Source organism: Carettochelys insculpta, chromosome 21, assembly GCF_033958435.1.
Source record: "Carettochelys insculpta isolate YL-2023 chromosome 21, ASM3395843v1, whole genome shotgun sequence".
NCBI lineage: Eukaryota > Metazoa > Chordata > Testudines > Carettochelyidae > Carettochelys > Carettochelys insculpta.
In genome coordinates this window covers 15,944,940-15,969,671 of record NC_134157.1, presented here as the reverse complement: position 1 = coordinate 15,969,671, position 24,732 = coordinate 15,944,940, and the positions used below count along the sequence as shown (strand labels likewise).

General features: G+C 46.6%; 1 protein-coding gene across 1 annotated transcript; it reads left to right on the top strand.

The window, feature by feature from the left end:
• The first annotated feature begins 5,472 nt into the window (after positions 1 to 5,472).
• LOC142023890 (histo-blood group ABO system transferase 1-like) lies at positions 5,473 to 21,066 on the top strand. Its single transcript, XM_075015305.1, has 4 exons — positions 5,473 to 5,504; positions 10,221 to 10,256; positions 14,059 to 14,193; positions 20,130 to 21,066. The coding sequence occupies exons 1-4, from the start codon at positions 5,488 to 5,490 to the stop codon at positions 20,815 to 20,817; spliced, it is 876 nt and encodes a 291-aa protein (XP_074871406.1). The 5' UTR covers positions 5,473 to 5,487; the 3' UTR covers positions 20,818 to 21,066.
• Positions 21,067 to 24,732: the final 3,666 nt, after the last annotated feature.

Sequence of the window (24,732 nt, the reverse complement as noted above, 5' to 3'; positions counted from 1 at the left end):
ACAGGGAGGCTGACCTAGTGGATGGGGCAAAACTGAAGACCTGATATATCTTTTTTTAGCAATGTTTTTGACACTGACATTCTCCTAAGCAAGGTAGGAAAGAGTGGTCTAGAGGAAATGATGGTAAGGTGAATACAAAACTGGTTAAAAGACACAAAAGAGTAGAGCTCAATAAAAAACAAGCAGTCCTGTAGCATGTTTAAGACTAACTATTTTATTTGGTAATGAGCTTTCATGGGTAAGACCCACTTCATCAGATTAAATCTAAATCTGAGGAGGTGGGTCTTACCCATGAAAGGTCATTACCTAATAAATAAAATTGTTATTCTTTAAGACTTTGCCTACACGGCATCATAAGCTTGAAATAAGCCACACAAGTTGCGCTACGCCAATTGCATAGCTCACTTTGAGTAGATTTCAAAATAGGCTATTTCAGCATGTGGTGCTGTCTAAACAGTGCCACATGCCAACATAAAGCCCTCTTTTGAGGCAAACCTATACTTATTTGATGAGGTATACAGGGATGACCGAATAGCACACCCCTTATCTCAAAAACTGCTTCGAGATACCAGGTGCGTTGCTTCAACATAATGTGCCGTCATATTGGATGGTTCCTCTCATGTCTTCGTGGAATGACTGGATCATCTTGAGTAACCGTGGAGGACAGCCTATCTTGTGGAGCAGTTTGAACAGACCAACCCTGCTGACCAAGTCAAAGGCCTTGGTCAGGTCAATGAAGGCTATGTAGAGTGGCTTTCTCTGCTCCCTGCACTTCTCCTGCAGCTGCCTTAGAGAGAAGACCATGTCAACAGTAGACCTCTCTGTGCGGAATCTGCACTGCGATTCGGGGTACACCCCCTCAGCAATCTTCTGGAGTCTGCCAAGGATGACGCGAGCGAACAGTTTACCAGTGACGCTTAGGAGGGAGATTCCACGGTAGTTGTTGCAGTCGCTTCTGTCTCCTATGTTCTTATACAACGTTACAATGTTAGCGTCACGCATATCCTGTGGAACCTCACCCTCTTTCCAGCACAGGCACAGTAGCTCATGTAGGGATTCCAGGAGTGTGTCTGCGGCACATTTGATTACCTCTGGTGGTATACCATCCTGACCAGGGGCCTTTCCAGCTGCAATGCTGTCGATGGCTCTCTTCAGTTCATCCACAGTCGGTTCTTGATCCAGTTCGTCCATTACTGGTAGGAGCTCAACGGCATCGAGGGCTGCATCAACCACAACGTTCTCGCGTGAGTACAGCTCGGAGTAGTGCTCAACCCAGCGCTCCATCTGTTTGGCTTTGTCAGCAATGACTTCACCAGATTTGGATTTCAGAGGTGCCATCTTGTTCTGGGTGGGTCCTAATGCCTTCCTCATACCGTCGTACATTCCTCTGAGATTACCAAAGTTGGCACAGGTCTGGATGCTGCTGCATAGCTGGAGCCAGTGGTTGTTGACACAGCGCCTGGCTGTCTGCTGTACTGTTCTTCTGGCCTCTCTAAGTGCTTGCTGGGTACTCTGGCTCAGTGAGCATTTGTACTCCAGGAGTGCAGCGCGCTTCTTTTCAATGACTGGAATCATCTCATCGGAGTTAGCTTCGAACCAGTCGTTCGTGTTTCTAGCTCTTCTTCCAAACACCGACAAGGCCGTGTTGTAAACTGTATCCGTCAGATGTTGCCATTTGGATGTTGCATCGGCACCCCCAGGGCCGCTGCGCAGATTTTCCTGGAGGATCTCTCTGAACTTTTCAGCTTTCTCCGAGTTTGCGGTCTTTCTGGGGTCAATGTGGGGCCTTCCAGCAGGTTTAGAGCGGTGCAGCTTCTTGGGTCTCAGCTTGAGCTTGGAGCAAACCAGCGAGTGATCTGTATCACAGTCAGCACTATGATAGCTGTGTGTCAGAAGGACGTTTTTGAGGTTATTACGCCTAGTGATGACCACATGTAGTTGATGCCAGTGCTTCGAGCGTGGGTGTCTCCATGACACTCTGTGCTGTGGCTTCATTTGGAAGAATGTGTTTGTGATGCACAGATTGTGGTACGAGCACAGGTCAAGGAGACGCTGTCCATTGTCATTAATTTTTCCCACACCGAAGTGTCCTAAGCAGGAAGGCCATGAGGCCCAATCAGCTCCAACTCTTGCATTGAAGTCACCCAAGATGTACAGTTGTTCACGAGCAGGTATTTGTGCTACAGCAGCAGTAAGCACGTCATAGAACTTGTCTTTTACTTCTGGTGTGGCGTTCAGGGTTGGAGCATAAGCGCTGATCAGGTGGACAGGACTGGCGCAAGTTTGAAGCGTGATCCGAAGAAGTCTTTCTGATCCGCCCATGACTAAATCAACCATTTGTAGAAGGGTGTTTCTGACAGCAAAGCCAACACCATCCTCTCTGGGTTCTTCTTGGGCTTTACCCTGCCAGAAAAAGGTGTAGTCCTTTTCCTTTAGAGATCCCGAATCTGCGAGCCGCATCTTTTGCAGTGCAGCGATATCAACTCTGAGCCTCTTCAGTTCCTCGTTGATGACAGCAGTCTTGCGGGTGTCACTGATGGCCTGAAGATCTTCAGTCAAGCCGGTCAGCATGGTCCGCACATTCCAGCAAGCAAGCTTAAATTGTTGATGTTTCTCATTTCTTGTTGATTTTCTTATTGGTTTGCCTGGTGCCCAAATTTCAGTCACTTGTCAGGTTCAGGAACCTTAAGCCTCACGTACCCAGCGAGGCAGGTGAACTGTGGCGGGACAGTACCCTATTGGCTGGGGGCTGCCCAGCTTGAGGCGGGCGGTGACTGTCCAGTGAGATGCGAGGATCTCTCCCACCGTCGAAGGCAACCCCTGGCGCTCGTTCTCCACGCCAATCGAGCAAGAGCTTATAACCGGTATCTGTTGCCTCCTGTGTTGATGCAACGCTGTTCAGCGATGCAGGAGTACCTCTCTGGGCGCGAGCATGGGCACCTATTATGGAGACTCTGGGCTGCCCAGACACCAGTGTCTGCCTCTCGGCTTTACTGATATAGTCCAAAGGAGAGGATCACCTCCACGTCTGGTACCAGCTCAGCTGCAGGAGTTGCCGGGACAGTGCCAGAAGTTGACACCGAACCGCCTTCGGACTCCACTCCGGATTTGCTGTCAGGGTTTACTCCCTTAGCCTCTCTCCTTCCCAGGATAACCCACAAGGCAGTGGGGTGTGGAGAATGTGGTTAAGGGTCCAACTACTTCATGCCTCCCTGTTACGATGAGTCACCATAGCTCCCTGCAGAGCAATGACCTCATATCCCCAGGACCCTCCTCCCCACCTTTCACCGCCCCTCCCCCCCAGCTACCATCACCATAGGACCCTCCCCAACCCACTACCCCCATCTGCTCCCATGTCCACCCTCCTCACTGCACTGGCCCCTCTCCCCTCAGCTGCTCTCAGCGCCCCCAGGTCCACCTTCCCCCATCGCTCTTCAGGCTCTTCTCTTCAGAGGCTCCTTTTCCTGGTAGTGTTGTCTTGCAGGGCACAGGTGGAACACCATACCCATTATCGGATGCTTTCAGAATCAGGAGCGGCGTCAAACAAGGATGCGTGCTTGCTCCAACATTGTTCGGGATCTTCTTCGCACTCCTCCTGAAGCATGCCTTTGGATCTTCAACAGAGGGCATCTTGCTGCACACAAGATCTGATGGGAAACTGTTGAACCTTGCAAGGCTGAAAGCTAAGTCTAAGGTGCGAGAAGTCCTCATCATAGACATGCTGTTCGCAGACGATGCTGCTGTAGTGTCTCACACAGAAGACCAGCTTCAAAAACTACTGGATCAGTTCTCCAAAGCATGCAAGGACTTTGGGCTTACCATCAGCCTAAAGAAGACAAATGTACTCGGTCAGGATGAATCCCCATCAATCAGCATTGACAACTATACGTTAGAGGTCGTCCACGAGTTCCTTTACCTCGGGTCCACCATCACTGACACCCTGTCGTTAGACACTGAGCTAAATAGGAGGATCGGAAAAGCAGCCACAACTCTGTCCAGACTCAGCAAGAGAGTGTGGAATAACAACAAGCTGTACACTCACACCAAAATGCAAGTCTACAGAGCCTGCATCCTCAGCACCCTCCTTTATGGCAGCGAGACTTGGACCCTGTATGCCCGCCAGGAAAAGAGGCTGAACATCTTCCACTTGTGCTGCCTCAGGCGCATCCTTGGAATATCATGGAAGGACAGAGTGACCAACACCGCTGTCCTCGAGCAAGCTGGAATCCCAACCATGCACACCCTCCTCAGGCAGCATCGGCTCCGCTGGCTTGGCTACGTCCACAGGATGAATGATGGAAGGATTCCAAAAGACATCCTGTATGGTGAGCTAGCCTCTGGCAAAAGACCTCCCGGACGCCCCCAGTTGCGCTACAAAGATGTCTGCAAGAGAGTCCTCAGAGAGGTAGACATCGAGCTGGACAACTGGGAAGAACTAGCAGATGACCGCAGCAGATGGAGGCAGGGGTTACACAAGGGCCTTCAGAAGGGTGAGATAAAGATCAGACAGCTAGCAGAGGAGAAGCGAGCGCACAGAAAGCACAATAAGGACTTGCCAGACACCCACTACATCTGCAAGAGATGCAGCGAGGACTGTCACTCTCGTGTGGGTCTTCATAGTCACAATAGACACTGTAAATGAAGTCCTCAATTGAAACTTTAAAGGGCGCGATCCATAGTCTATGCAGACTGAAGGATGCCTGCTACTGCTTCAACATGGGCAGCTATTTCAGGATACTTTCATATCCTGAAATAGCACCTGCTGTGTAGACATAGCTTCAGAGGGGTAACTATCTGAGTCTGTACCGTCACAAAAAGAAACCCAAGCAGTCCTGTAGTAACTGAGGCTATGTCTGTAATAGACATAGAAGTTGGCATACAATTTAAGCTACATCAATTGCACAGCTAAAAATCGATTCATCTGCGGTCAACTTCTATGTCTGTTGGCATGTTGGAAGGTCAATGGGAACATTTCTCCCTTCAACCTTCCTTATTCCTTGCCTCTCACAAGGAGCACAGAGGTTGAAGTCAACCCGTGGGAGCATTATTTAGCACATGAGCAAAATGAAACCCCAGAAGATTGACTCTGAGTGGGTTGTTCTTCCACTGTAGTGTGGCTCTAGTCTCAGACTAGAGATCAATAGTTTGCTTTCAGACAGGGAGGGCATATCTAGGGGCATCCCACAGCAGTCTATCCTGGGTCCAAGACTCTTCAGTATTTTTATTAATGATTCAGATGATGGTGTAGAGAGTATGGTTATAAAAATTGATGGATGACACCAAGCTTAGCTTGTTCTGTTGTGAAGCTAAATCGCTGGGTTTGTTTCGTTATTGTACAGTTTGCATCTTTAAACATGTCTAGAGATTGGACTGGGTAATTTTTAGTGTTAAATTTTTATATTATTTAAATTCCCATGTTTGATATGATGTTTGGATTTAATTTGCAGGTATATGTCCAATGATACCTGGCAGCCCACACCAGTCCAAATGTGCCGCAAAAAGAGGTAAATATTCCCTCTTGGACTTGCCTTGATTTGGTGAACTATTGAAATCTCATAATTAGAGCTCTAGAAATCAATTACACTTTCTTGTGATTCCTATCCACTTCTACTGTACCTTTGACTGACTTGGGGCTTGCTGCCAGAGAATTATACCATCATAGAATCCTAGAGCTAGAATTGACCTCAGGAGGTCATTGAGTCCAGCGCCCTGCCCAAAGCAGGACCAGCCCAAGTAAATCATCCCAGCCAGGGCTTAAAAACCTCTAGGGATGGAGATTCCACCACCTCTCTAGGTAACACATTCCAGTGCTTCACTGCCCTCCTCGTGAAATGGTTTTTCAGAATATCCAACCTAGACCGCTGCCACTGTAACTTGAGACCATTGCTCCTTGTTCTGCCATCGGTCACTACTGAGAACAGTCTCTCTCCATCCTCTTTAGAGCTTCCCTTCAGAAAGCTGAAGTTTCAAATGAAAACTCAATTTAAACTAGCAGTGACTCCTCAGAGGCAGGCAAAGAGGATTAGCACGGCTCTAGTGCTGACATTTTTTTGAAATAGATTGGGATGGATCCCTCGACCATCCCTAAAGCATCCTGCACTTCCAGGTGGTTCTTTACGGGTCTCAAACTCAGGGAGGCCCCCCTCGTTGCCCTGGGACTTCCTGAAGGCAAAGGTCTCCCTTTAGCAAGCCATGTTCATCATAGGCCAGTATGAATTTGGGGTGGAGGTTCCCTTCTCTTCCTGCCTTGAGCTGCTCTGGCCCAACCCCAGTTGGTCAGACCTACCAGGGAGAGTGGTGTGCGTGCGTGTGTTGAGGGAGGGGCTCCAGTCCCACCCACTGCCCTGTACTCTAGCCCAGGGACCCTAGGCAAGGAAGGATCCAGTGGAGCTTTTTGCCCCTACCCCACAACAGTTCTTTCTTTTCACCCCACCACTACCTTCTGGGATCTTTCCCCCAGTACCGTGCTGCTGGCTGGGCTGGGCTCAGCTTCACTTAGGTTGGGTTGGGTTGGGTTGGGTTGGGTTGGGTCAGGTCTCCACTCTCCACACCTCCAGCCTCATTCTGTCTGGGCACCACACCCCTCCCTTCCCACTGCCTATAAAAGGCCTTTTATAGAAAAGCCTGAAGGCCTTTATTGGTCGCAGGTGCTTCAATTACAACCTGATGCTGGCTGACCCTTGATGAGCCCCAGCTGCCTATGCAGCCTGCAGGACTGCACTCTTGGGGAACAAAAAGGGGTTCCTCCAGTGCCCAGAATGATCCCCCTCCCCCAGGAACCTGTCAGGTGCAGACTGTGATCTGCCACAAGATATACAGTATTAATGGAGGAAGTCCTCATCTGGTGTAAATCAGTGCTCTCCACGGACTTCAGCTGAGCTATGCTTGCTTGCACATTTCTCCTAGGATCTTTATCTATTTATTTAAACTGGTTCCGAAATGCCCTTTCATATGTCCACATTGTCTACCAACCTTTTAATGACACCTGCAACCATAGATGAAAACAGTTGAGTTTCACCTATTGTCATGCTGATCCAGCAAGTCCTACAGTCATTGCGGGCCCTGGGGCAAGTAAAAGCAGAAAAATCAGAAGACACAGTAGCGTGTTTAGAAGAAGCAACAAAACCAGAAGGTTGGGTTTGGTTTTAGGGCAACCAATTTCCCCTCAACATTTTTTTTCTAACCACTCATGCTAGCAGCTCAAAGTGACACAAAACACTGGAAGTGACTTAATGCTCCTCCATATCCTGCCCTTCTGATCAAGTCACTGTTTTCCTACCAAAGATGGCCTTGGCACAAACCTCTTGGGCTGGTGGCAGGGGGGGAAAAACAAGCCCAACTTTTTATTCTGCTCCTGAAACTTCCCCAGACTTTTGTGGGGCAGTGGCGCTGGAACAATTTACGCAGTGTGAGTGCTGAGAGCTGTTGCAACGACCTGTAACTGCTGCATCTGGTGGAAGCCACATCAAGCCAGTGGGGGCTCTAGAGTAGAAATGATTAGTCCTGTGGTACCTTAGCAACGAACCAAAATTTGTAGAATCATATCATGCAAATGTCTTGAGCTAGGCCTTTTGCTCAAGTATTCATTCATGAAAGCCTGAATCCTTAGCTACAAAAGCAGCCTAAATTCTTTATAAAAGAAAACTATTCGGCCCAGGAAAGAGTCCTGTCTCTCCCCTGCCCCGCACTAGCAGCTTCAGCCCAGGTAGGACAGCAACACAATGTATCACACTCTTTTTACAGGGATGCCCCAAACAAACCAACCACCCCACCCCACCCCACCACACACATGCTGGCACCAAACCACCCATCCTCTCTTTTCCACACATGCCCCTGTGAAATCTGCCCCTCCCTGCAAGACCCCAGCCTAGGTGGGGACTAGGAGAGAGTCCTGCCTCTCAGATTTGCAAGCAGCAGCAGCTATGGCCCATCTGGGAGTAAGAGGACACAGTACCAACTCCTCACCTCCACCTCACTAATGCCCGCACCCCCCCACCCCTCTTTCCCCACCTGCCCTCCTGCCACTAGTCCAGTTGGGGGATGGGATGACCCAAACACCCCTCCCCACCACCACTTACTGCCTCCCTCCTCCTCCTCCTCCTCTCTATTGTCTGGAGCAGGAGCCATTGCTGTAGCTGAGTGAGAAGTTCCCCCCACCAGCCAGGCAGATTCCAGTGGGTCGCATTAAGAAGCTGCCACTGCGCTGCTTACAGGGAACCTTGCTGTTGGTGCATTCCACATACCCCCCTTGCTTGGCTTCAGTCAGAGAATTGTCCTCTCAGTCCTCCCAATTCCTTCTTAGAGGGCGGCAAACTGAGGCCACTGGCATCCCTAATCCAGGCTGGGGAGGGCTTCTGAGGGTGAGATCTGGGCCATAACTGCCCACTTCCCATGCACCCATGTTCTCCACTCACAGCGCCACCCCCTTCCAACAGCCAACTCCATGCACGGCAAGTGCTGCTCAGGGGTCTCAAAGCTTCCCCCTCCCTTTACGGTTGCTAGCAGCCAAAGGCATGCTGGAAAATATAGTCCTGCTATAGTCCTGCTCTAAGGCAAGGTATCTAGGCAGGAAGCTGGCCTCAGAACAACAGCTCCCAGTGTGCCTTGGTTTTCCCCATCATGCCTTGCAGGCATAAGATTATCCCACACAGAGGCACGTATCATTTTTGTAGCTCAAGCTAGGAATATGGAATTGTGTAGCTGTAATTGCATATTCACTTGAGTTGTGTGAGTCCTACTGATGCATGGCTGTGATGGCCCATTAGCAAGAGACAATGGAGCTTAACCTTCCTGTAGAAGCCCGTGAAGTACGGAGATGGGCCCTTGCTATATTTCTGGTAAACTTAATCTGTGCTCCTCTGACAGTTTGCCATGGCACAGTGGTGTGCCGTGAAGCAGTGCTTAGTGTGCCTCAGAGCCGCACACTAGGACTGCCATACACTGGGAGTGCCATCTGCCATTCTGTGCATGTGCTCCAGCACTTGGTGGGAGAAGCACATGGTGGTGGCAGCGGCTCTGTGGTGGTGGCAGTGGCTCTGGTGAGTTGCCAGCATCGAGCAAGCGCTGGGGGTGTGTTTCCTGGCACTGGGGGAAGGGTGGGGGATTGGGTTATAGCAGGAAACTGGGCATGCCTGGTTCTGGAAGAGGGGAGGGGGACTGGGTTGGGGGGAGGAGGGCTTTGGGTTATATACACTGTATTGGGCATGCCGTGAAATTGTAACAAGTACTGAAGTGTGCCACAAGGTGAGCTGAGCACTGAACTACATGTCCAAAGTTCTCTTTGTATGAAAAAATAAATTATACATGGTCACAAGGACTGTCAAGAAACAGATAATATAGCAGAGCTTCTTTGTTAATTTCTTCTGTAAACATGAAATAACTCAATGATTTCTTGGACTAGTTTCTTTCTGTGTCACAATGTCTTTTTGTAAACCAAATTTCCATTGCTCTTCCTGCATATCAGTCAGACGTACCTCCTGGAGGACTCACACCAAATTGAATTACCAAGGTAGAACTTTTTTCTAGTTTCTTTTTAAGCATTTGAACTGCTTTCAGAAGAGCTGTGGGGTTCATGAAAGACAATAATCTGTGCTTATGAAACTCCAGTACTCTGGCTTAGCATTACATCTGTGTGTTCTGAATTGTCAGTAGAGCCTGATGACACTTGAGATTTAGACAAGCCTGGATGTTATCGACCTTTGAAAGCTCTCAGCAGGGATATCATAGATTCTTCTGTAAGGATGCTACCGGTCTGCACCTTAATTTTAACCTCCAGGGAGCTCTACTATTCATGCTGTAAGCCATTACCACCATTCTGTCCATGTGCCCCATTCCCTACCTCAAAAATTTTTCTACTCCAATCCTGCATGCTCACACAGCTTTGCTAATGCACCTCATTCCTGATTTTTACTGTCTCCCACTGAGGCTCTCATAAGCACGGTTTTACACATGCAACAGCGGTTTTTTGATCAGAACCAGTATTAGGGAACAGAGACCACTAAACTCATGTTCATATGTGACCTGAACGAGGATTTAAACTCAAGTCACCAGAGGTACAGTAGAGCTAAAACTCTTCCCGAGGAGTGCTGAGTATGAGTCCCGGAGTGCTGGGAATCACTGAGTGGTGGGAATCTGTTCCGTAAACTTTGGAAGGGTTTTCAAGAGCTATGAAAATTGTTCCCTAACTGGAAATCATTTTTTTTTTCTTGTTTTCCTTTTAGAATGATTTACAAAAATCCGCAGGTTCTAAACCCACCGTAAGTAAAACTAATAAGAGCTGGATTTGTCACACCCAAGATGCAACTAAAGTTAATAAACAACAGTCCAACAACAATTCATAAGGAAGTTTCTGAACTTAGAATGAGAGGTCTGAAAGGGAACTTGAGACATAGTCGCCAACTTCCCCTTTGGCCAAGGAGTGGTCAGTTCCTCCTGCCCCCAAACCCCATCCCTTTTCTCACCCCTTCAAACACTGGATCCTCCCTGCCTCTTCTCAACCCTGCTCTGCCTCTGCCCCACCCCATTCTACCCCTGTGCCTAAGCTTCCACCCTGTCCTGCTGCTTTGAGCATGCTGTGTCCCCACTCTTCCCCATCCTTCCCAGAGCATTCATTCCAAGTGCTGGAACCCTGCCATTTGTGGTGGGTGGAAGGTTCTGGGAATTGGGGGTGGGGGGAGGAACTGGTCAGCTGGTCCACTGGCTGGTAAGAGCAGCTGGACGGGAGAGGAAGGGGAGCTTGGCTACTGGTGAGTGCTGAGCACCCACTAATTTTTCTTCATGGGTGTTCTGGCCCCAGAGCTACGATGGAGTCAGCACCTATGCTACGCAAAGGCACCTAGTCCAGTCTCCTGCACTCCGGGCAGGACTCAGGGGATGTCTGTGCTGGCAGACACTGGTAACTGGTGAGAGGAGTTCCCCCCGGCAGGCACCTTCCCTGCCCTTGCTCTGCTCATGGCCTGCCTATACCTTGCCCATGCCCCATCCCTTCCTGCTCCCTTGGCCCTGCTCTGCTCCCACCCACCTCTTCCTCTGGAAGCGCTGTGCAGCTTCTGGTGAGTGCCAGGGTGGTGTCCCTCCCCACCCCTCGGAGTGGCACAGACCTAGTGCAGCATGAGCTTCCTCGCTTGTGCTACTCTAGGGCTGTTACTCTCCATGGGAGGGGCAGGGCAATCCCTGCACTCACTAAAAGCAGGTGAGTACACGGGGCGTGGGGGCAGATGCTAGGGGTACATGTGACCCCCCCCCATGCACCCTGCATGCATCTCCCCTGCTGGCAGATGTACAGCACGGGTAGTTACTGCGCTGCTTACAGAAGGCTGCAGGGAAACCACTGTTGTGTGTTCACATGCTGCTGCTTGTGATGGTGGAGCACAACCACATTAGCCACTCTTGCAGCAGCACAAACAGCAGTGCATTGTGGTAGCTATCCCACCATGCAACTAGCCACGAGGTGCTTTGGGAAGGGTTTACAATGCCGTATGGTGCAGGACGTGTCACATGATACAGGTTTCCCAGTCCGATTGCTCCGTGATCATCTTACTACATTGACAGCTACTTTTCAACTGAAGTGTGGGGGAAGGGACAAAATGTGTGTGGCCGGGAGTCTGGCTCTCATCAAGGTGGTTTATTTAGAGCAGAGCAGCTGTGGAGTTAATGCACAGTAGGCGCCTTGCCAGTGTGGACACCTTGAGAGTTACAGTGCTGGGAGCTGATTTACTGCCCTGTAACTTGCAAGTGTAGACAAGGCCTAAGTGTGTCTTGACCATCCCTCACAGATGTTTGTCTAACCTGCTCTTAATAATCTCCAATGATGGAGATTCCACGACTTCCCTAAGCAATTTATTCCACTGCTTAATCACCCTGACAGTAAGCTCTTTGTTAATGTCCATCCTAAATCTCTCTTTCTGCAATTTCAGAGCTACGATGGAGTCAACACCTAGCGCTTCTTGTCCTATCCTCAATGGTTAAGAACAATATTTCTTCCTCCCCCCTAGTGCTTTTTTGTGCTGGTACTTGCTGGTACTGAGTACTGACACCTCAGCAGCCCTAACCATTGGACTGGCTGGGGGGGGTGGGGGCAGGGAATCAGCCGAGTAACAGTTCCTCTTTTTTTTACAAAAACGGTACTGCTCCTCCACGTAACAACCTTTTCGGTACTTGAAAGTTGTTATCATGTCCCAGTCTTCTTTTTTCCGGAATAAACCAGCCCAGTTCTTTCAGTCTTCTCTCATAAGTCATGTTTTCCAACTCTTTGATCATTTTTGTCACTCTGTTCTGGATTTTTTCCAATTTGCCCACATCTTTCTTGAAATGTGAGACCCAGAACTGGACATAACATTCCAGCTGAGTCTAATCAGTGTGGAGTAGAGCAAAAGAATTACTTCTTGTGTCTTACTCCTTCCTAGGCAGTCATTTTCCATTTTGTGTGTGTGCAACTGATTGTTCCTTCCTAAGTGCAATACTTTGCATTTGTCCTTACTGAATTTCATCCTATTTATTTCAGACCCTTCCTCCAGTTTGTCTCGATCATTATGAATTTTAATCCTCTTCTCCAAAGCACATGCGCACCCCCTCTCAGTTTGGCATCATCCACAAACTTTATAATGTACTCCGTGCCATCATTTATGAAGACACAGTAGAGTCGCAACATTTGCGAGCGTTCTGTGTTGAGAACCCTTGCAAATGTTGAATTTTGCGAATGATGAATACCATTCACCTGGAGCCCTGGCAAAGTAGCGGCTGCCGGCACTCCTGCCCAGGGCCCCAGGGAACAGGAGGGTGCCAGCGCTCCCACCAGGGCCCCGGGGTAACTACGGCTGCCAGTGTTACCCGGCTGGGGAAAGCAGTGGCTGCCTGCACTCCCAGCCCTGGAGCCCCGGGGAACTGGCAGCCGCCAGCACTCCCCACCCGGAGCCCCGGGAAGTGGTAGCTGTTCACGAATAATTGAATTAGCAAAAGTTAAACTCACAAATGCCAGGACCTTACAGTATTGAACAAACCAAATAGGTCATGCAACACGTTATCAAAAACCTTACTAAAGTCAAGATAAACCATGTCTACTGCTTCCCCCCATCCATAAGGTTTGTTACCCTGCGACAGAAAGCTGTTAGGAAGGTTTGATATGATTTGCTCTTGACAAATTCATGCTGACTGTTACTTATCACCTTATTATCTTCCAGAGGTTTTCAAGTGGATTTCTTAATTATTTGCTCCATTATTTTTCTGTGTACAGAAATCAGACTGACTGGTCTGCAATTCTTTGAATTGTCCTTATTTCCTTTGTTTTTCTCCATGCTAATTTATGCATACAAAATCTCAGAAACACTTGTATCTTTAAACAGCATATTGCCCAGAAGGTTTTGTTCGGTTACGGATCTTATGCATGATGGATAGGTGTCAGTCTTGGCAGGCTGGGAGGTGGGGGAACCGTCCGTTCCATTTCCCAAGTCCTGCCCCTTCCTGCCACCACCCTGCCATCCCTCCCTTTTGACACCCCTTCCCCTGAGGGAGTGGTGTTGGTGATTATGGGAGGACCTGGTGTGGCAGGGCAGCAGCAGTTGGGTGGTGGTGGGAGCCATGCAGAAGCAGAGTGAGTGCACCTGCTGCTTCCACTGCCATGGGGAGCAGGGGGGCTCCAACCATTGCTGCTGCACTGCACCAGGCACCCCTGTAATCCCCAAGGCTGCTCCCTTGGAGGATGGGGTGCTATGCCAGGGAGAGGGCAGGCTGGCACCAGGAAGGGGCAGAGCTTGGGGGACAGAACAGATAGAGCTCCCAGCCCACCAGGACTCCTGGGCCAGAATGCACAATTGTTCTGGCCAGAGATGGCCCACAGGCCAAGAGTTTGAGTCCCCTAAATTAGCTGATAGTTTGTTATATTACTACTAAATCAAAGAGTTAATCATGTGAGTTTGTGGACTTGCATATTTCTATATACCTATAATCTATTTTTGAGCTTTAACACAAGGCTCTTGTGTCTTTCCATAAGCAGGGAAGGCAGCTATCTCCATATTTCTCACTTCTACAGTGTGAGTCTAAAGAAAACTTCCTCTTCCACAGGAGAAATGATGTCCTTATGATGACTCCATGGTTTGCACCAATTGTTTGGGAAGGGACCTATAACTTTGAGATCCTGAATGAGCAGTTCCGACAAAGGAATGTCACTACAGGACTAACAGTGTTTGCTATCAAAAAGTGAGTATGACTTAGTCACGGCACTATGTGGTAGGTAGGAAAGGTGAAGGGTAACCAACAGAAGGAGGGGAACCTATTTTTTTGTGTAGCGATGGCATATTGCTTGTTCATCTCACCCTGCCAAGCAGGAGTTTGGTTGGATGACTGCGGAATGACTTAAAACATATTTCAGTGATGCAGAAAGGACAGGAGGCTCACAGTGGAGTAGAGGAGGAAAGTAGGAGGGTCTGGCAGTTGTGAGAGAGGAGCAAATTAAGCTGCTTGTTGTATGTATCACAAGGGCCGTGTCTACACTAGCCCCAAACTTCGAAATGGCCACGCAAATGGCCATTTCGAAGTTTACTAATGAAGCGCTGTAATGCATATTCAGCACTTTATTAGCATGCAGGCGGCTGCGGCACTTCGAAATTGACGCACCTCGCCGCCACGGGTCTCGTCCCAACGGGGCTCCTTTTCGAAAGGCCCTGCCTACTTCAAAGTCCCCTTATTCCCATCAGCTCATGGGAATAAGGGGACTTCGAAGTAGGCGGGGTCCTTTTGAAAAGGAGCCCCGTCTGGACGAGACGCGCGGCGGCGAGGCGCGTCAATTTTGAAGTGCCGCGGCCGCCCGCATGCTAATGAAGTGCTGAATATGCAATTCAGCGCTTCATTAGCAAACTTCGAAATGGCCATTTGTGTGGCCATTTCGAAGCTTGGGGCTAGTGTAGACGTAGCCAAGGAGGGGGACTGTAGGGATTAGCAACAATGGAAATTAAGTGATGTACTTTCTTCTCCTTTTGCTCTGCACACCTGAGGTTCTGCTGACTTTGAGGTGGGTGGCCTTCTATTTTCTCTCTACACTGTTTATGTTCTACTTGTGGTGGAATATTTCAAAACTACAACCCTTGTCACAGGCAACTTGTGAGGGTGCACAGGAGGCCACGTGTACCTCCATTCTCACCGTGAGCACCATACTGCTCCCAATGAGTAAGGGTGCAGCTGCTGTTTAAAGGGCCTGCAGCCCAGGGCCCTTTTAAATCACACGGCACCAGGGCAACTGGCTCCCATGCCTGCCCCTTAGCTATCGTTGGCCCTGGTCCTGCCAAGACCTGATGCCGGAACCCATTTTGGATGCTGAAATTTTCCACTGGAAGCGTGAAAAAGTTTGAACTGAACACAAAAGTTTCCCATCTTTGGCAAAAGAAATATATGGGTGGGAATCCAAACAATAGGGGCTTCTGCCAGACACGAGGACAACGTTGCTTAGCACCCAAGATGACTGCTGGATACATCGAAGATTGAACAGGAGGAGGATAAACCCTAGGTTGGGAGGTAGTCCAGCCTGTGAAAAAGTATGATTAGAACAACTGTCACTGTGAAGTATTGCACAGGTAGTGCCTAGAGTCACTGAGACCTCATCTGGGGTGAGTGATGTCTCTGCTCTACAGCCCTGCCTGAGAGCCAGCTGGCCTTTAGATCACGTGGTAGAGTGCAGGGCTTTAGACCCTATGCTCCCAGGTTCTATCCTGGTGCTGGCAACCACAGGTCTGTTGGCATGACACATATAACAAGTTGCTTGGCTTATTAGGCTTAGCCAGTGTGGGAGCAAAGTCTGGACACTGTGTAGAATCAAGCAGGAGGGTTTATTACACATAGCATTGGCAGAGTGCCCCCTTGCCTGTCAGGGTAGGCGCAGTGAAGCAGTGTCAAGCATTAGGTTACAAGTGATTATACCCTCATCCCTCACTGTACAAGCACAATTGGTTCCCAAATTTCTGCTTGTAGGTGAAAATTCATGACTGACACTAAATTCCCATTAAAATACAAGTAAAAGTCTATTTAATATTCATATTCGCCAAGCTTAAAAATTTTAATTACAAACATTTAGTTACTAAACAAAGTAACATCATCAGTGCCTAGTGAAAGATCCTCTAAAACCAGTCTTTATATAGTTCTTTTACATAGTCCTAATCAATGATCAGTTCTTAATTGGTTACACGTGCCTTCCAATTTAAACCGATTGCCAATGCCCACATTCTCATTAGTTCGTCTTCTTCTATTATCTCTCGATCTCATAGGTTCAGACACCGGATCCAAATCAATGTGCTGGTTAATTGCATTGTTTCCAGAAAACCACACCTCCAAAAATTCTCTTCCCTGCCTAGATCCAACTTGTCCTATCACCTTCACATTATTAAAGTCAAATTTATGGCCGGTGTTATCTTCATGCAATGAAATCAATAAGAAGGGGTCACGCCGTTTTACAGCCATTTGATGTTCATATATACGTGAACTTAACCTCCTTCCAGTTTGTCCCACATAATGTTTAGAACAATTTGAATACTGGATCTTATAAATCACATTAGTTTTACAAGCGTGTTTAACCGCATCTTTTGGCTTAGATAAAAAGTTCCTCAACATATTTGTCGGTCTGTGTGCAACTTTAATCGCAAACAGCTCTAATAACCTCGATGTCATCTCAGAGACATTTCTAATGTATGGTAATCCTACTCTTTTAACTGGAGATTCTGTGGTTGTAGGGTTTTGATTTTTATATAAACACTGTCTAATAAAATTCATTGGATAACCATTCAACTTAAATACATAATTAAGGTGCTTCTCTTCTGCTTCACGTAGCAAGTTTGTACTACAATGTATATTAACTCTACCAAACAGGGTTCTTACACAGCTTCTTTTATGGCTGACAGGATGATTGCTAAAAAAGTTAAGACTTTGGTCTGTATGTATCTCTTTCCTATATACCGATGTTTCAAGGTGCCCAGTTTCACTGCGGTTAACTAATACATTAAGAAACGGGAGTTTTTGGTTGCATTCCTTTTCAGTAGCAAACACAATACCCTTAACTGTTTCATTTAAAATACTATGCACGCGTTCTATATGAGTACATTGAATGACAACAAAAGTGTCATCAACATAACATATCCAAATACTTGGTCTAATTATTGGTAGTGCAATTTGTTCCAGGCGTTGCATTACCGCTTCTGCAATTAACCATGAGAGCAGCGATCCCATTGGAGTCCCTTTAATTTGCTTATATGTCTGGCCATCAAACATAAAGTTGGTATTGAGGCATAATTCAACAAGATCCATTATAGAATCATAATTAATAGTTTTTGCTAGACAGGGCTCATCAGTCTGGAAAAGTTCATTTAGCATTTGCCTCGTGAGAGATCCTCTAAAACCGGTCTTTATATAGTCCTTTTACATAGTCCTAATCAATGATCAGTTCTTAATTGGTAACACGTGCCTTCCAATTTAAACTGATTGCCAATGCCCACATTCTCATTAGTTGTTCTTCTATTATCTCTCGATCTCATAGGTTCAAACACCGGATCCACATCAATGTGCCAGTAATTGCATTGTTTCCAGACAACCATGCCTCCATATCCACGAAGATAACACCAGCCATAAATTTGACTTTAATAATGTGAAGTTGATAGGACAAGTTGGATCTAGGCAGGGAAGAGAATTTTTGGAGGTGTGGTTTTCTGGAAACAATGGAATTAACTGGCACATTGATTTGGATCCGCTGTTTGAACCTATGAGATAGAGAGATACTAGAAGAAGACGAACTAATGAGAATGTGGGCATTGGCAATCGGTTTAAATTGGAAGGCATGTGTAACCAATTAAGAATTAATCATTGATTAGGACTATGTAAAAGGACTATATAAAGACCGGTTTTAGAGGATCTCTGACTAGGCACTGATGATGTTACTTTGTTTAGTAACAAAACATTTGTAATTAAAATTTTTAAGCTCGGCGAACATTTGAATATTAAATGAAACTTCCCAAGCTACCTGTTTTTACTTTTGTTTTAAAGTAAAAGTCTCCGATTCGTTCCAGGTGCTTGTAACTTGACATAAACCAGTTGAGTTTAGGTACTTTTTCTGATGTATTTGTATAGTTCGGCACTGGAAATAGGATGTGGTGTGTATGTATGTAGAGCAGGGAAACATGGGTCACCATGAGATTTGTTAAGGGTCTCCAGTTGGGCAGTTCCAAGCTGCATGTGGCTATTTAAAGAAGCCACTTGCAGTTTCTTAACACTGCTGCCTCAGGCAGATGTCTATCACTAGAGATAGCAATTACCTTATGCCTAGGTGCTGAAAGTTTAACATTTGAGTTAACTGGTTTTAACGACTGTTACCTGCTGGGAGCAGGAGGGCTGGGGGAGCTGTCCAGCCTAGCAGCCCCAGTGAAGAGGCTGCGGGAGGAGGAGTGTCTAAGGCTGGGCCCGGTTAGGGCTGTGGGGGCATGGGGTGTGTGGGGGGGGCAGAATCTGAGGCTGGGGGGGTTAGGGATGTGGGGAGACAGTCTAAGACTGGGGGAAGTTTAGGGCTGCAGGGCGAGTCTAAGGCTGGGGGCAGTTTAGGGCTGCTGGATGCGTGTAAGGCTGCAGGAAGTTTGGGGCTACGGGGGTGGTCTAAGACTGGGGGCCATCTGGGGCTGCAGGTGGGTCTAAGGTGCAGAGGAGTTTGAGGCTGCTGGGGGTCATTTGGGGCTGTAAGGAGGGGTCTAAGTTGGGGCAGTTTGAGGCTTCTGGGGAGGGTCTCAGGCTAGGGACAGGGGTGGGGGTGTGGCTTGGGTCTATTTTGTGTTCAGCCCCTATGTGGCCCCCAGTGAAAAAAAAGTTGGACACCCCTGCTTACGCATTACAAAGACTGCTTCCATGTCTTTGATATTCGTAGTGATCCCAGGCAAGCCACTTATTAGTCTCTGGCAGTAAGTTTTGCCCCCCACCTCTCTCTTCCCCCCCTTATGTCCCCCTTCTATGTAGCTGATTTCTCAGCTTTCATTCTTTTGTTTGTGACTCCCTGCCAGCCCCTGCAGCCTCTGGGTGTGGGGTTTAAGCCTGGTGCTTTCTTTTCATCTCTAGAAATATATGTTCAAGAAGGCATTCTCTTCCAAAAGAGCCCTGTCTCATCAATATTGAAAATCTGCTAAGGTGAATAGCCTCCTCCTTCAACTACCTTCATGAGCTCTTGGGGAAACTTCATTGCAGCTGGGACATCAGCGCTTGCTCTTTCTCCTGAAGTATAAATGCTATGCAAACCAGCAAGATTCTAGAATCTCTCAAAAGAACCATGGCTTGCCTTAAATTTCAGATCTTCCACACCTGCTACTCATTATTCTTGATCCTTCAGCTTTAAATCTTCAAACAATGACATAGCATTCCTTTGGGTGATAAGAAAGCTCTAATTCATGTTACACTGGTTGTGGCTGTCAATCCAATGGGTCAAAAGTCTTCCTAGTTTTTTGCATAATGACATCTCTTGCTCGTGTTATACGCACCAATTTCATACCACCAACACAGCTTTCAGCAACTTCTTTCACCTTATCTTTTTGAGAAAGAGTTGTACTCACAGTTGAAGAAAATAGGTTCATGGCTGCACAGATATCCCTGTTGCATTCACCTTTCTCAATATGCTCTATAATTTCTAGTTTCTGAGCTGAATGGTCTTCTTGCTTTCTTTGGTTTACCACTATGTGAATCACTTGCAATGTGTTTTGGACCCATGTTTCAGAAAATAAAGATGGTGATTCAAGAAAAAACGTATCACTGTAAGAGCAGTTAAGGGAAGCACAAAGACCATGAACACAAGACCCACACTGATGTACCAAAGAGTATCATGAGAGAGCATGACAGCACAAGATACAGCTGAAATCATAGACCCCTCAAGTGAATCCAGCACATCAAAGCATCAGTTCCCATCAGTCCTTTCATAAGTCCTCTTATTTTTTTCAAACTATACTTAGAATCTTCATACTCCCCTTCAAGATGCTGTACAACTCTGCCGTTTCTTACACCAGCACCGTTTTCCTCACCTGCTCCTTCTTCTGCGCATCACTTTGTTTCTCTCTATGTCCCCTTCTTCCAGCCTTCTACTACCACACCTTTTATTTCTGATAGATAATTTATCTTCTCTTTTGTAGGTACATAGTGTTCCTCAAGCAATTTTTAGAAACTGCAGAGACATACTTTATGGTTGGACATAAGGTGAACTATTACATTTTCACAGACAGACCACAAGAAGTTCCTTCAGTTGCACTGAAAGAAGGAAGGAAGATAGTGGTTCTGCAAGTCCAAAACTACCCTAGGTGGCAAGAAATCTCTATGCGACGCATGGAAATGATCAGCCACTTCTCTCAGCAGCAGTTCATTAATGAGGTCAGCTACCTTGTGTGTGTTGATGTAGACATGAGGTTTAATGACCAAGTTGGAGTAGAAATCCTGAGTAACTTGTTTGGCACTCTACACCCAGCATTCTATGCTGCAGAAAGGCAGTCTTTCACCTATGAACGTCGACCAGCTTCTCGAGCTTATGTGCCCCATGATGAAGGTGACTTCTACTACGCTGGAGGATTTTTTGGAGGAACAGTAAAGGAGGTTTACAAGCTGACCAAGAAATGCAATGAAGCTATCATCATGGACAAGAAAAATGGAATTGAGGCAATATGGCAAGAAGAGAGTCACTTAAACAAGTATTTTGTTTACCACAAACCAACCAAAATACTTTCCCTAGAGTACCTTTGGGATGACAATCTAGGTGGACCGGAGATCCTTAGGAAAAGAAGATTTCTTGCTGTTTCAAAGAACCATGCTGCAATCAGAAATAAATGAAGTTCATCTCTGTCTGGTCTTAGTGCAGTGATGAGCAACCTGCAGGCTGCACGTGGCCCTCCCATATAATCTGTTTGTGTTTGAAGATAAATTTTGCTGACATTGATCATCTGCAGACATCGTCCCGCACAGCTCCCAGTGGCCATGGTTCACGGTTCCTGGCCAATCTGAGCTGTGGAAAGTGGTGGCCAGCAGATCTGTGAACCGCTTTGCATGCAGGCACTGCTCCAGAGCTCCCATTGGCCAGGAAGAGAGAAGCACAGCCACTGAGCACTGCAAGGGTGGGGGCCCGTGCAGATGGTCAATATCAGCAAAATATCTGGTGGCCCATGGATTATCTTGATGCCCTGCATGCAGGGTGCAGGTTGGTAACCAGTATCTTAGTGCAGACTAACCTAATTAATGTTGTAGGTTTCCTTGATTGATGAGAATATACAGACAATCGGTAAAGCTCCATAAGATTTTTGTGCATCTCCTGTATTTCTGCATATGGGAATAGTTTGCAAGATGACTCTCTGTTATCATAAGGATAGTTTGCTGATTCCAACAATTTCCTTACCAAAAATACATTGATACCTCTGTGAAACAGAGGTGTGCCAGCATTGTACAGGAGAGTTGTACAGCATCTTGAAGGGGAGTATGACGATTCTGAACATAGTGTGAAAAAAATAAGAGGATTTATGAAAGTTCAGGGAAAATAGAGACTTGCAAATTCAGGTGCTTATACAAAGTTCTTTTGAACAGACATCTGGTGCAAAGAAGCTTTCATGAGACTTCCAGTGCTTCCTGCTTTTATTTCAGTCAGAAGTGATGTGGAAATGCAAGAGATATTTTATTAACGTGTGTAAATGTAAGAGGTATTTTGGTATTTCTATTTGTGAGCAGAGCCAAAATCTCAATGGGTAGGTCTGTGTGTAAAACTAACTAAATAAATTAACTAGACTTTTTACTTAGATATGGTTTGTTTCAAGGTGGCTTGTGTAGCCATCCTAATCTGTAGAATACTTGAAATGTGTCTCAGGGTTCTACTACTTCCATTCCTCTGCTGCTCTCTGCCTTACAAAATACTCTTGACAATGAAATGATCGTATTTATTAATAGCTGCAGTTGATCTAGATCCATGTTTTCAATCTCAGCTGGCTCAAAATAATATCAAATCATTAGGTTTTCAACTTATTTATGATGAAAAAACCTCAGGGTTATCTGATCTATTTTTAATTTGTATTTTTCTCCTGAGGGACACAGAACTACACTTAAATGATCTTAAATGAGCATCTTGGGAAGAGATGGCTGGAGAAGTGTCATAATACAAAGCAACCCCATTGGCAGAGTTCCTAATACCTTTCAAACCTTTGAACCCCCAAAGGAGATTCTAAAAAATATGTCAAAGCTACAGACTTTTCCTCTCTCTATCAAAGATTGCTCAACAACCCTCAGGAAAAATCCCGAATGAGGCTAAAATTAGTCTCACCTGGTTATCAGTATGTGCCAGCATAAGATGACTGCAAGAATCATCTTCTGGGGCAAATTCTGCTTCCAGTTATGGTCAATCAGTTTGTCATGGTATCTATGTAATTGGGTTTGCAGATTGTAACTGAGGAAGGTTCTTTTTTTCATGTAGAAGGGAACTGAAGTGGCTTGAATAGAAATGTTGGTGGATTTTCTCTCTCTTGACCAGGTTCTATTGAATTTTGAATTTATTTCCCAGTAGCGGGTGTTCTGTCCAGGTATGTCTTTGCCAGTGAATTTGAACATGGAGTGAGCTGTCATGATGATAATGGTTTATTGAGGGAGGGGTAAAAAACAAGTGATTAAAGTAAAATAAATGAGACAGGCTGGAGCATTTAGTAATCCAAGAGCAGGCCTGGATGCCAAATGTTTCTGCATTCAGTTGAACAGCTGTAGCCTGCTAGGACTTCTTGGTTTCCCAAAACCTCCCTAGTTGAAAATTCTGTATATTCTTGAATCTTAGTGAATAATGAAGCATCTTGCAAACTATTACAATCTCTATTGCTGCTACAGGTTGAACCTCTCTTGTCTGGCACCCTCAGCACCGGACCAGTGCTAGATGAGGGAATTTGCCATATGACGGGAGGTCAAAATTGTCTATCAGATTACCAACACTTCCACTGCTTAGTGGTCCCTTTGAAGACAGTTAGGAGTAAATTAGAGCTAAATAACAGCACAGGATACTGAGAACAAGGACTGGTGGCTGAAAACAAACTTTCTGGAACTGCGGGAAACTTGGCCGCACCATGATAAGTCGTTTTCCAGCTCACTAAAATCATGCCGGATTATAGATGTTGCCAAATGAGAGAGTGCCAGACTTTGAGAGATTGAGCCTGTACTGATCCATGATTAAGGCTGATCCATCAGAAAACTGTGTTTCCTTCAGCCTGGTCTCCACATAGTTTTCAGTACATGGGCCTTGCCAATGCAGACTTCAGCTGGAGATTCCTTTAGCCACACTAACCGGCATGTTTTGGACTTATATAAGGACCAATCCTTTCGGCTAGAAGAGGTCAGAGGGTTAATATAGTTACTACATTGCAGAAAATTACCTCCCAGAACTGTATTTTGGACATGCTGTATCTCTCACAAAGTTTCGTTTTCTAGATCAGTGACTACAGGACCCCTCAAAGAGGAGGCAAAGGGGGCAGTTGCCCAGGGGCCACAGGCATGGGCGGCTGATGGAGCCCTTCTTGGGAGAGGCTAGCCCCTGGCTCCACTCCTTCCATCCACACCTTTCCTCTGTGGCTGAAGCCATGAAATGGCCCCTGCCCCCTCCATTGGCCAGGGCCACTAGCTGCAATTCCTGTCTGGAGAAACCCCACGTGTCCTCTCCTTGGCCAGAGGAGCCCAGGGCTGACCACAGCTGCACCTCCCACCCCTTTCTCACATCCTTCCTGCTCTGGGGAAAATGGGGCATTTGAGTAGCATATGGTGATGGAGACTTTTGAAATGTGGCTAATTTTGCATCACCGTCTTAAAAAAACAAAAGCGAGAGAGAGATACTGGAAACCTCTTCCTAAATAAAGTGTAGAAGCTTTCCATGAGCCATGTATGGGTCATCACTGGGGTTTATTGTAGTTTCATGCAGAAGTCTAGCAGTGTGATAGCCTAAGGTTGTGTTGGCTTTCATATTACTTCTCACTACTACATTGTTTCAGCTTGAAGCCTTGGTAGAAATCCTAAAACAAAAGCCTTATTCCTGAAAATTAAAAAAAAAAAAAAAAAAAAAAAAATTCGGGGGAGGTTGTGGAATCTCCATCACTGGAGATTTTCAAGAGCAGGTTAAACTAACTCTTGTCAGGGATAATAGTACTTGGTCCTGCCAGGAGTGAAAGGAACTGGATTTGATGACCTCTAGCGATCCCACATATTGTGCTCTCCCAAGGCTCAGTATCACTGTTGGCCATCCTGAGTAACTGTAGCCAAACAGCTTTAATGCTTCCATGGAAAAGCAAATTGCAAAATCCTTCTCCCTTCTCTATCCATTACTTTCCTTTTTCTGTTTCCTGCCTCCCCATTCTCCCCTTATTAGGGGAGGGGAAAAATGTACTTGTATATGCAGTAAACCTTAAAAATGTGCAATTTTGAGTTGCACTTCACTCACATGAATGCTGTCGTGGGGGCCCAAAACTGGGCACAGTATTCCAGATGTGGCCTCACCAGAGCTGAACAGAAGGGAATAATCACTTCCCTCAATCTGCTGTCTATGCTCCTACTACTGTTGCCCACTGTGCCATTAGCCTTTTTGGCAACGAGAGTGCACAACAGACTCATGTCCATCTTCTCATATAGTCCAGTACGCATGGACTGCCTCTAGATTGTGTAGGGGCAGTGGGGATGTACCACTAGCCTGCAAGATTATTTATTTTTCTTTATTGGTTTAATGGATTGTATTATGTTTTA

Bases quoted from the DNA above. Each gene is read 5' to 3' on its own strand.
- LOC142023890 (XM_075015305.1), top strand. The intron at 10,257-14,058 runs GTAAGTAAAACT...CCTCTTCCACAG, and splicing joins CCGCAGGTTCTAAACCCACC to GAGAAATGATGTCCTTATGA. The intron at 14,194-20,129 runs GTGAGTATGACT...TCTCTTTTGTAG, and splicing joins ACAGTGTTTGCTATCAAAAA to GTACATAGTGTTCCTCAAGC.